Consider the following 12,761-nt stretch of genomic DNA (forward strand, 5'->3'; position numbering starts at 1 on the left):
ATACTACAATATTTAATATCTAATATGAAATTTTCACTGATTATAAATTGAGTCATATCAATCTGAAACTTTAAGATATAATTTTGCATGTTATTAATTCATGAGATAATTGGCAGATATAGCTCTTATTGAGCCTTACAAATGCTCAATGGTTTTTTATAGGTAAAGTTAGTTAAAAAATACCACTCAGGAGTAGAGACCTGTCAGAAGAACAATATAGTGACACAAATGCAAAATAATATAATGTAATTTGTGCAATTCAAAATTCCAAAAATTGTCTTATCAAATGTACATGTAATAAATAATAGTCAGACTTGACTTCATCAAGTTAACAAAATAATTGCTAGCTAACCCTATACTGTATTAGCCAATGGCTTAGAAATACAAATTGCCATTTTAAAATTACTTTGTCCATAAAAATAGAAGGCATATCAAATTTCTTAAATCTCAACTACCCAAAGAAGTTTGAAAGGCAATTTGTCAATCAAAAATATAAGTCAAAAAATGATCATTAAAAAACATACATTACCTATTTTTATGCATAATTTTCTTCTCTTAAGAAAAAGGGCACTTAGTGTATAGCTAAGGCTTTCACAAAACAAAGATCCTGTTGACTTTCGTATTAGACAGATGACATACTGTAGTTGTTAATATAAAAATATAAATATTTTTGACAGAGAAGATTAAATAGTGGTTATTGTAAAACCCCATTACCCTTTTACTTGAAAAAAAATTTTTTTCCCCAGAGGCCATGAAAACAATACTGATTCTAGGTCATCTTGTGCTGACAGAAACTTCCCAAGTCACAAAACATTACGGCATCCACTGAAACTTCAAAAGTGGGCCCGCAGTCTTTTGTTTTCTTCTCGTAGTCTTTCAATTTCAGCCACTAAACCTTCATTCACTGAGTATCTTTCCAGCAACGAGTGCATTTCATTCTAGAAAAAGGGGGAATGCTTTTTAAATTATTGGTATTTCATATTTATTTGGCAAGCTATGTTTTACATACTTTCAGCTCTCATTTCTCTCATGTTCAACTTAACAACTCTTACTGCTTTAATATAAATGAAAGATCATTGGTGAAATTAATATAATAGGAAAATATATAATATATTTGCATATTTGGGAGACTTTTACTAATGGGGCAAAAGTCATAAAGAGGTAGCATGTTAACTATTACAAGTCAAAAAGGTGACTAGTTAAAATCTATTTTATTCATTAAATTTCTAAAACTCCCAATTTTTTATCTCAGAAACTAGTTATAATATCTAAGTGAAAATATACTGGAATTGGAATTGTTTAGATCCACACACTTTCCATTCATTGAAAATACAATTTGGTACACATACCAGTTGCATATGAAACTGTTTAATCATCTCCACTTGCAAGTTCACAATGTCCCTATGGCACGCTTCTCTAAGACAGAACATAGAACACTTGTTAGAAGTGTAACGGTTTAATCAAGACACTGATTAACCTGTAGATGTTAATAATTATAATAAAAATATCAATGAACCCAGCATTTATTTGCTATCTGCTAGCCACTGTTTCTTATACCTTAAATGTAAGAATTCATTTAATCTTTACAATTATGTGCAATTATTACCTCCATTTTATCAACAAAGTAACTGAGCTACCAAGCGGTTGGAACTTGTCCAAAGTAACACAATTAGTAAATGGTGGAGCTAGGTTATAAACGTAGGCTATCTCCCCCAGAACTCTCACTATACTATATTCCTTTACAGAAATTACCATTAAGAAAATTATGAAATATGATAATAAAAGCAGCACCATACAACTTACAAGCTAGAACATTACCAAATCATACAAGCTTCCTTTGTGCTCCTGACACTTAAATATTGAGGAAAAGCCCCCCAACCCCAGCAAAAGTTTCTACTCTCCTGAATTTTGTTGAACTAAGAAATATTTAAAAACAAATACATTTGTATAACATGTAATTCATAGTGCAGTGTTTCACTGTTCTCGATTTTGACCATTACAAAAAGGGTACCATAACCTATAAAGCCTTAAGTAGGTTATATTTAAGATTCATGTTCTATATACTTGTAATTCATTGCTTTGCACTCACCTATCCACTTTTCTATCTAATAATATTTTGATTGTTGCAAGTTTTGGGTTTTTTTTTTTGAGACAGAGTCTCAACCTGTCACCCTGGGTAGAGTGCTGTGGCTTCACAGCTCACAGCAACCTCAAACTCCTGGGCTTAAGCGATTCTCTTGCCTCAGCCTCCCAAGTAGCTGGGACTACAGGCACCCACCACAACTCCTGGCTTGGTTGTAGTTGTCATTGTTGTTTGGCGGGCCCAAGCTGGATTTGAACCCACCAGCTCTGGTGTATGTGGCTGGCACCTTAGCCACTTGAGCTACAGGTGCCGAGCCGACTGTTTCAAGCCGACGTTGTTTTTATTATTACAATGTTGTCATAAACAAGCATATGTGTATCTCCCAATCCTCATGTGCCAGTATCCTTAGATGACATCCTGGTATACTTGCTCATTTTTATAAAATCATGCAAATTGTATTCCAAAGTGGAATAGCAACAGTCATTTTCATCATCAGTGTAACAGAGTTCCTCTTGCTCTGTATCCTCACCAAGACTTGCTGTTACCAGACTTTTTATAATATTTTCTCATTAAATGGGTATGAAATCTTATTGCATTCTCAGTTCCCTGATCAATTATGGGGTTGAACACCTTTCTGATGTTTATACACAATTCTTCCTTGAAATGCCCATTTATGACTTTTTCTTATTCATTTATGAGAATTCATTATATAATGCAAGCCTTTGTTGGTTATATGAGTATTTTCTTATTCCTTCATGTTGCTGGTGGTATCTTGTGATAAACAGTTCACATCACTATGCCCAAATATACTAACCTAATAATGCAAATTCTTCTTTTCTTTTTTTTTTTTTTTGAGACAGTCTTACTATATAGCCCTCGGTAGAGTGCCATGGCATCACAGCTCACAGCAACCTCAAACTCTTGGGCTTCAGTGATTCTCTTACCTCAGCCTCCCAGTAGCTGGGACTACAGGTGCCCGCCATAACACCTGGCTATTTTTTGTTGTAGTTGTCACTGTTGTTTTAGCTGGCCTGGGCCAGATTCAAACCCACCAGCCTGGGTGTATGTGGCTGGTGCTGTAACCATTGTGCTACAGGAGCTGAGCCTTTTTCTCTCTATTTTTATAGGTAGTACATTTCCTTATTTATAATAACTTCCCTACCCTGAACTTATAGATAAATTCTCTTATGTCTAAGATTTTACCCTTTAGATTTACTTTTACACTACATGGAACTGATTTTTTTCAGCAACATGATATAGGAATCAATACTTATTTTCTATATGAATAGTCACTTGTTTTACACACATTTTCTATATGAACAGTCAAATGCCACAACATAATTTATTGATCATTCCCTGTTTGGCATACAAATCTGCAAGGCTACCTCTCTTACATATCAAACCTGTATGTATAGGTTTCTTTCCAAGCTATTTGATTCCTTTGGCCAATATGTCCACCCTGTGCCAAATGCTATACTATTTTAATTATATTTTAATAATTAAGACTATTCAACTGACAAACCCCTTTCAACATTATTCTTCTCTGGAGTGTTTTGGTTATTCTTCGATTTTCTTTCTTCCATATACATTTTGGAATCATCTCATCACTTTCTTTCAAATCCCAGTTGGGATTCAAGACCCATTTAGGTGAAGTGATAACTTTATAATATCTTTCCATTTATTTAAGTGTTAATTTCTTCTAATAAATTTTTTATATGTTTCTCTATAAAAATCTTCACAATCTTTAGTTAGATTTATTCCTAAGTACCTTATTTTTTCTGTTGTAATTCTAAGGGTATGTAAATAATTTTTTCTTCTGTTTTCAGTTATTAATAAAAGCTTTATTAAAAACTAATCAACTGAAGGTATCTGAGAACCACCAAAGTAGCCAGTACTTGAAAGGCCATGGTCTTGCAAAAAGGGAAGTCTAGGTAAGTCCCACATTTACCTCCACTTTTCTCCCTGGAGTACGTGCTGACGCCACAGCGTAGAGAAATGAGGCCGAGTCAAAACAGTGGCCTAGACCTTGACATGGTCTCACTGGGTGAGGGAGCATTTATAGTGTGAAACTACCAACACAGCCAAAGCTAGAGGGTCCAAGATCCTGAAGAGGAAAGGCCTGGGGAAAAGTAACCTCAACAATTTCCCCTCAAGACTCTGCTGACTCTTAAGCAATGCTTGGACTTGGTTAGAAGGCTGGGAACCAAACATTAAAGAGCAGATAAAGAATTTTGGCAGGCTAGTGATGCTGGCAAAACAGAAGTTGAAGTTCAAGGCCCACCAAGGTCAGAAGACAGTGAATACTCCAGCCATTCAGCTGACGTCCTAGAAGAGCAAAGACTAAACCCTAGGAATAAAGGCAAACTGGAAATAAACCAGTCCTCAGAAAACCTGAAGCCTAGCAACTACAGATCTCTTGCCAAAAGACACTTAAATCTTCCTGAAAGATAGCGTGAACAGATGCCCAGACTTCCGCTTAGGATGTAATCTGTCAAACCTAATAATGAGAACGAGCCTGGTAACCTACAAAATCATATGTTTTTTATTTCAACCAAACAGCCAACAATGCAAAGAAATCTAAATGAGCTAAAATTCAGAAAATCATGAGTCCTTCCTGGGAAAAAAAGAACCATGATTGCTTTCCTCCTCAACAGAGTAGAGCAGGAAAAAGCTGCCCGACAGGGTACAGAGAACTAGCTGAAATTCTAAGATTTTTAAAGGCCAGGTGAAGACTGGCTCGATGGTTTAGGATCCCAAAGAACACCAGCCACACAGAAGGTCTGCATTCACCCCCCAGCTTTCCCCCCAGGCCTTCACTGAGTACTTAGGTGACACTGAAGGACAGGAGAAGCAGGACGGCTGACAGCGACCCCTAAGGCACAGAGCCTGGTGGAGAACCAGAACAGGAGACGGAAACTGGGCACCCCTCTGAGGCACTCCAGGCCCTCGTGGAGAGGAAAGGCTGGGAGAACCCCGCAACATGCTCCTCTGTCTCCACAATGACACATACGTGTAGCCGTGTATGACCTGCTGGAAGCTGACAGCAGATCCTTCAGCCAGTCTGGGTCCTTACCGAGGCCCCGGAAGAGGCTGTCTACAGAAGAGGCAGAGGCCCCTCCTCCACGCCAGGCAGAGATATGCTGGACATGATGAAGGCTGGAGGCCGAAGGCAGGGCAGCAGAACCAAGAGAAACCCTCATGGCACCGTAAGCCTTCACGACACACACTGCCAAAAGAAACTTATCCCCCAGGGATAGAAGGAGGCAGACACAGCTTGCCGGAGGCACAGAAAGCCAGGGACAGAGAAGAGAGTAAAAGAATCAACCTCCAGCAACCCCGAAAGGTGGCAGCAGGCTGTAAAACACAGAAGTTTTAGCATCATCCCAGCACTCTGATCCCCGGCCTGTTCACAGAAAGGTCCTGTGCCCATGGCCCTCAAATCATCTGAAGCCACTGATGACCTGACTGCCAATGCTGACCAGCAGATACGTTACCTTACTCCTGTACTTGAAAGCATGGATAGCTCTCCATAACCTGTGTGCTGAGGCCCTGATAAGACCCTTCCCGGCCTCGTCTCTGGCCACAGCACCTCCTTTCTGCAAGGAATCCACGAATGTCCCATCATTTTCTCTGCTCATGCTGTCCTTACACAGTTCAGTTCAAAATAAATTTCAGTGATACCTTTCTGAACCTACCCCAGGAAAAGAACTGCTTCTTTCTGTTGCCAGCACCACTTTGTTCAACTCACAGTCAGCTGTATCCAGACAGTTCTAGTTTTATGCCATAAATATTTATGTATTCCTGAAAAAAAAAACTCATATTCTTTAAAACTGTGTATTAAAAATAAAAGAACTAAAGGAAAAAGGATTAGGGCAGACCACTCGATACCTATGCAACTTCGTAACCGGAGCAGTAACAGAGATAATTAAATCCTAATAAAAATACTAGCAAATAAAGACATAGTAGAAGTCTAATAGATATTGAATAAGAAACTTTACCTTGAAAAGGTGACAGCAGAGGAAGGGTTTGGGCTATGAAGTTATGGAGGTAAAGGGCAAAATGCACAAAGATAAGGAATAATCACAGAGTTAAGCGCTTCTCGCAGAGCACACAGCTAAGCCAAGAGAAGAGGAAGTGAGTAAGAAACGGACTCGGAGAGGGAGTTTGCTGCTTTCGTGTTTAGGTGTATTGTTCCATGAGCAAACAAAATCTCCTCGTTGTACTGTCCACACTGTCCTATTTACCAATTACAAACGAATTAATTCACATTAAAGAAACAGACATCACGGCAGTGTACACTACACCTGTCCCAACTAGACTGTAAGGCCTTTGGGGCAGATCATCCATATCTTGTACATATACTAGACATAGTAAATGCCAAAATGATCATTTCTCCTAAATTTTTAAAAATATTTTGAACGTTAAAAAGAAAAACTGCACATTCTTTAATATTCTTGCTTATGATAATCCAAACCTGAGCTAGAAAATTCATCAACTATAGATTAGAAAGGAAAAAAAACAAAACAACAAAACCCAGCAAATTATAATAATTGAAGAAATATTGAGATAAGTAAAAGTAACATTCTAGAAAGTATTCTTACAATGGATGAGAAAGACAAAGATAGGTCTGTGAAAGAATTTTTTAGACGAAGTATTATTCTAATGTATTCTATTTGAAAATATTCAGAATGTTCTTTAAAATATATTTCTATACGTTATTGCTACATGTATCAACCACTAAATAGTCACCTATAAATACTATATGTAAGAACTCCACTTGAGCTTTTCAGAATTTGTACATATTTTGATGATATAAAAACTCACAATGGCAGCCTGTCTGCTAGAATGCTATGCCAAATTATTTAATAATTACACCTGGCAAATGTGCTTTTTTTCTGGCCAATCATCAATAAATTTAGTACAAGATCAACAAAACTTGTTGTTATGTTTTCTAGTTTTATGGTCACCAGAACCTAGACAAAAGCAGTAACCACCAACATTCCTTATAGTTCTGGTGCTACATCTAGTAAAAAGCAAAACATTTAAGTTCTAAATAGAAGAAATAATTTCTCAATTAGTACCTAAAGTCATCTAATGTTTCCTGTATCATGTTCTGAATAAAACGGATCTGAATAGACGTCAATGGTGCGTTGGGCCGGCTGTTTCCAATGGTATCAGCTATTTTTTCTGAGAGTGAACTGGCAACTCCAGCAGTGACAGAGGATGCTATCTTTGGATCTAAAATAAATAGAGAAAATATTAATAGTCAGCTTGGACTAAGAGACATCAAACATTTCTAAATAAGATTTGGCATGAGAAAACTTGAACAACTGGCAAAGAACTGTGTTCCTGTGACATTTAGAAAAATTCACCGACTGGATACAAATCTTAGAAACTTTCTATGACATTATTTCTAACAGTCATTTATCTATCTGTATTAACTGCCAGCTGTCTAATGTAATGACATGAGACAGAGGGATTAATCTTGAAGAATCTCTGAACCATTTCCTCTTATAAAAGATGAATGTGACAAGGTGTACCACAAACTAGATAAACCAAGACTATTAAAAACAAACAGAAGGAAATCAGGAGTAAAGTAGCGCTACAGGAAAAGCCCTGGAGTGTAGACTAATGCCATACAGCCACAGAAAGCTTAAAGACAAACACAGATATTTATGTAACAGATGCTTCTACACAAAGAGCTGCTTTCTATCTTTGAATAGATAACTCTTATAGCCGAACCTAATATTCGTTTAAATGCAATGAAGTTTTTATGGGTCTGTAGCATCAATTCTAAGAATAAGACTTTAATATGATGAAGAGAAGATTTACAATTTCAGGGAGTTAACCACCCCTTTTCAAAGGGTCCTACATAATAATTCTATCTGTATCACATTAAATCAAGACACTTACGTATTACACTGAAAATGAAATTCACACCAAGAGATGATCAGATCGATGTAACTGAATTTAACCATTCACATGAATTTCATTATCTCCAAATAAGAGTCAAACTAAAGAAATTATCTATAAACTAACCTCTATGAATATTTTTAGTTTATGGTCACTCTATTTCTCTTTTACAAGTTAAATACTTAGGAGTATTCTGAACTTAACACTTTCAAATATCAAGAAGTGTTATGTACTTACTTGGAGTTGAGGATCCATTGACTGGGGGTTCATATATCAACTGGGCTTCAATTTCTTTCTCTGGCTTTTCAAATTTCTCAGAATTTCTTATTTGATTAGATGATAGAGAGGTATTTAAATTTCCAGTTTCAGCACCAGAGGTGATCAACTTTGCAAGCTTTACATTTAAAATAAATAAAAAATTAACATATGATCTCTTATTTAACTAATATTATACAAAAAATTTTTTATCTACCTTTCTCTTTTTTTTCTAGTAGATAAATGTAAATGAAGGAATAATAGGAAGGGACACGGAGGAGGAAAAAAATACAAAGACTAGCAGCAAAACAAATTAACGCTTACTAATAAGAAACAATGTCAACGATAACATGATGAAAGTTCATTTACAAAGCATCTGTTGTTGAGAATCATTTAAAATAGAAATTGCTAGCAAAAAAATTTAAAAAAAAAAATCCCAAGTGGTAAAACATGTTTTTATATTTGCATGATATCAATGTCATTTTAAACAATTATGTAAAAACAAAAACGCACATATTGTACACCTCAAAGACTTGGCCTTTCTTGTAATACTTGATCATTCTGAACCCTTGAAAACGAAATTTTACACTGTATGTTGTATTTTAGAAAAAAGTAGTAATTATGAATTACATTCTCAGAACTATTAATTTCCTCTAAGACTTAAGAATAAGTGACCTGACAACCCATTTGGTGTTCTATGCTGCAACAGAAATCCCCAAGAATTCTGGGATAAAGTGTTCTTTTACAGGCAGATATATCAAGTATTTCCTCTTAGAAAAAAACAGCATTAAGTTTATATCTGCTGTTACCTTCAACATATCCAAAGCCATATTTCAAAAGTATTTTTTAGTTATTAAAAAATGACACCAAGATATATAGATATCTGTCTACCTCGTAAGGGCAGCGCATTGTCATTAACGGGGGAATGTCCACTGGCAGCTTGTCCACTTCCTAGTGATAAACACCAGGAATCATTTTTAGGCAGATACCTGTTTGAAGGCGTCTTTAGGTTCCTGTTTTCCCAGATACATTTTCTTAGACTCAGCTGTCAGATCATGATTTTCATTTTCTTCTTTCCCTGGAGATCCCATAAAGACATTAAGAGGACTAGAATGCAATACTGGAGTGCTTGAAGTTACTGGATTTTTTCTTGGAGGAAATACTGAGTTCAACTGTGGTAGAAAGTCAAGGCCTGAAAAAAAAAAGGAAAAAAATTAAATTAGCATATGACAGATTACAATCATGAGTATTTTAGAAAAGTACTTAACATGGAAGGCAGATTACTAAGGTGGAAGATCTGGGATGTGGATTCAGAAGACGAGTTTGTGGGGGGGAGGAGACAAGATGGCTGACTGAAGCCAGCTTTCCACAGAGGCTCCTGTCCAGAAGGAGAGTTAAAGGACAAAAATTCAGCAAGTAACCTGGTGGATTTCAGCTGCACTAAGAGAAAAGGTTAAAGAACGCACGTCAATCCCACTGAGGCGAGCTGATGACAACAAGGATACAAACAAAAGGCACAAAATCCATCACCAAGTAGACGGGAGTCCCCTCCCCCATGAGAACGGCTCAGAGTGCCCCACAAAAAAAAGAGCAGAGTTCACAGGTCCTCCCACTACACTCCACAGGACAGACCCTCTAAAAACTGGACCTACCTCCTCTACTAGGGTGCCACGGCGTCCTCCTGCCAGGCATAAAACTGTATAAACTATATATAGTTTCTACGTGGAATTCTGAGCTCCCAGCGCTCCCTTCACTCACACTGAGGTCTGGAGGCCAGTCCCCCAGGAGTTCAGAGTCTTGGGTGATTTCTCGAGGAGTGTGGACGGGGCCTCGACTGCAGCTGGTCAGTGCCGGCTCCAGGGCACGGGAGTGACGAGAGGAAGGTTGGCGGAGAGGGGACCGCACCCAAGTGGCAGTTCCCTGAGGCACACTGCGACGGCTGTCTTTTGGTGACAATACGGCCAGGCATAAAACTGTGTAAAACTGTGTGTGTTCTCTGCCCGCAACCCCAGGCTCCCAGCGCTCCCCTCTGCTCTTGGGCGATTGTTCAAGGGGTGTAGACAGTGCCAGGCTGCAGCCAGTCGCTGCAGACTCTGGAGTAAGGGAGCGGAGAGAGGACGGTTGGCCGGAAGGGAGCTGCACGGGAGCAGCAGTTGCCTCAGGCATAGAACAGCAGCCCTCTTTTGCTAGCAATACGGCTCACTACAGAATATTCTGAAGCCACACCCCCTGTCTCCCTGGGCAACCAGAGACTCTGAGTTTAGGATTTGCCTGAGGCAACTCCAACCTGCAAACGGGGGGAAACTCCCAGGGCGGGGCTGATCCAGAGGTCCGCTTTACTAAATCTAAGACGCACCTGGCCCTCAGGGGATCGTCAGCCTATAGACAATACAAGAGCAAAGACAAGCTGATTTGGAACTCAATTCAGCTTCTCTTCTGCAGGGGAACCGCAAAATTGTTCTGTTCTGTCAGTAACATTAATCAGGGGTGAGACTGGACCTGAGTGAAACCCCCCCAACCTTCATCAAGCACCCGAGGTTGTCAGGCCTCACCTCCTCCTGCTAGAGAGAGGCAGAGCGCAAGGGCCTGGCAGACTTCCTTCTGATTCAGGCAAGTGCAAACTCCTGGAGAACCGATTCACTATAGGCAACTGGGTCAGCCAACTGCAGGGCTATCAGTGACTGGATGTGACAGTGGTACAAGGTGGGGAAGGAGGCAGCAACCTTCCCAGACTGATCTATTGGCTGGGTGGCTCCTCCTAACTCCACGCAGCACTGGAGCAAGCCACACCAGAGTAGTCACCAGACCCCTGTGATCCAATTCCCAGAAACCTCTTAAACTCTCTCACCCGAGACAGGTGCAGACTAAGAAAATTGATTTGGACCTTTTGAACTGAACCAATTGCCTGAGGACAAATCAGGTGGTGCCCTGGGTGCACGGTGGTAGGAAGGTTTGATTTTTCTTTTCCAATTGTTTGCCGGTGGGGGGGCGGGGTGACTTAATTGCTGATATTTCTCCACAGCTGAGACTTCAATCCAGAGTATCTGTTTCACTAGGGTGGACCAGAAACCAGCTGAAAACAAGACAGAACCACTTAGCCCCACCACACCAGACAGGGCCTCAGTTTCTCAGGCCACAACACTGTACAGGCCCTCGACAAAGCCCCAGGGGAAAAAAATCAAAGGAAGTAAAACAACCATGGGGCGGAATCAGCGGAAAAACACTGGTAACATGAATAACCAGAATAGATTAATCCCCCGCAAGGAAAGATATGGCATATGTAATTGAAGATCCTATTCATAAACAACTGGCTGAGATGTCAGAAATCGAATTCAGAATTTGGATGGCAGACAAGATTAACAAAGTGGAATTAGGAATTCGAGGAGAAATTCAAAAGTTGTCTCAAGAATTTAACGAACTTAAAGACAAAATCACCAAAGACTTAGACACACTGAAGCAAGAATTTGCAGCCCTCAAAGATATGAAAAATACAGTAGAATCCCTCAGCAACAGAATGGAGCAAGCAGAAGAAAGGATTTCTAACATTGAAGATAAAGCCTTTGAACAATCCCAAACTCTCAAAGAGGAAGAGAAATGGAGAGCAAAAACGGATCACTCTCTCCGAGAGATCTGGGATAATTCAAAGAAGGCCAATATCCGAATCACTGGAGTTCCAGAAAAAGATGAAGTGGCCTTGCTGGGCACAGAGGCCCTTCTGCATGAAATTATGAAAGAGAATTTTCCAGACATGCCTAGAGATTCTGAAATTCAGATAGCGGACAGCTTCAGAACCCCAGCACGACTCAACCCCAATAAGACATCCCCCAGGCATATCATAATTAACTTCACTAAAGTTAATATGAAGGAGAACATTCTCAAAGCTGCCAGGAGAAAGAAAACCATTACCTTCAAAGGGAAGAATATTAGAATGACTGCAGATCTCTCTGCTGAAACTTTTCAAGCCAGAAGAGGGTGGTCACCGACTTTTAATCTCGTAAAGCAAAATAACTTTCAACTCCGGATCTTGTATCCAGCTAAACTGAGTTTCAATTATGATGGACAAATTAAATACTTTAATGACATTCATATGTTGAAGAAATTTTCCATAATCAAACGAGCTCTTTAGGATATTCTCAGATCCATCCTCCATGATGACCAACCCAATCCTATACCACAAAAGTAAACTCACTCAGAAACTTCGGATCAAACTCCAATTTCCACACTGGCGAAAGGATTAAAAATGCCCACTGGACTTTTGAAAAACTCGATACCCAAAACTTCACCAGACTTATCAATATTCTCCATTAATGTGAATGGTTTAAACTGTCCTCTAAAGAGGCATAGGTTAGCTGATTGGATACAAAAACTCAGGCCAGATATTTGTTGCATACAAGAGTCACATCTTAACTTAAAAGACAAATACAGACTCAGGGTGAAAGGATGGTCATCCATATTTCAGGCAAATGGTAATCAGAAAAAAGCAGGTGTTGCAATTTTATTTGCAGATACA

General features: G+C 39.0%; 1 protein-coding gene across 2 annotated transcripts in view; it reads right to left on the reverse strand.

The window, feature by feature from the left end:
• Positions 1–628: 628 nt before the first annotated feature.
• Positions 629–12,761, reverse strand: part of NEDD1 (NEDD1 gamma-tubulin ring complex targeting factor) — a 53,834-nt gene continuing 41,701 nt past the window's right edge. For both annotated transcript variants that reach the window (XM_053585363.1, XM_053585364.1), the window contains exons 11-15: positions 9,241–9,443; positions 8,234–8,390; positions 7,165–7,321; positions 1,350–1,416; positions 629–938 (exon numbers count right to left, since the gene is read on the reverse strand). In XM_053585363.1, coding sequence (XP_053441338.1) covers positions 834–938; positions 1,350–1,416; positions 7,165–7,321; positions 8,234–8,390; positions 9,241–9,443 — 689 coding nt within the window. In that variant the 3' untranslated portion in view covers positions 629–833. The remainder of the gene's footprint in view (positions 939–1,349; positions 1,417–7,164; positions 7,322–8,233; positions 8,391–9,240; positions 9,444–12,761) is intronic.

Source organism: Nycticebus coucang, chromosome 3 (assembly GCF_027406575.1).
Source record: "Nycticebus coucang isolate mNycCou1 chromosome 3, mNycCou1.pri, whole genome shotgun sequence".
Taxonomy (NCBI): domain Eukaryota; kingdom Metazoa; phylum Chordata; class Mammalia; order Primates; family Lorisidae; genus Nycticebus; species Nycticebus coucang.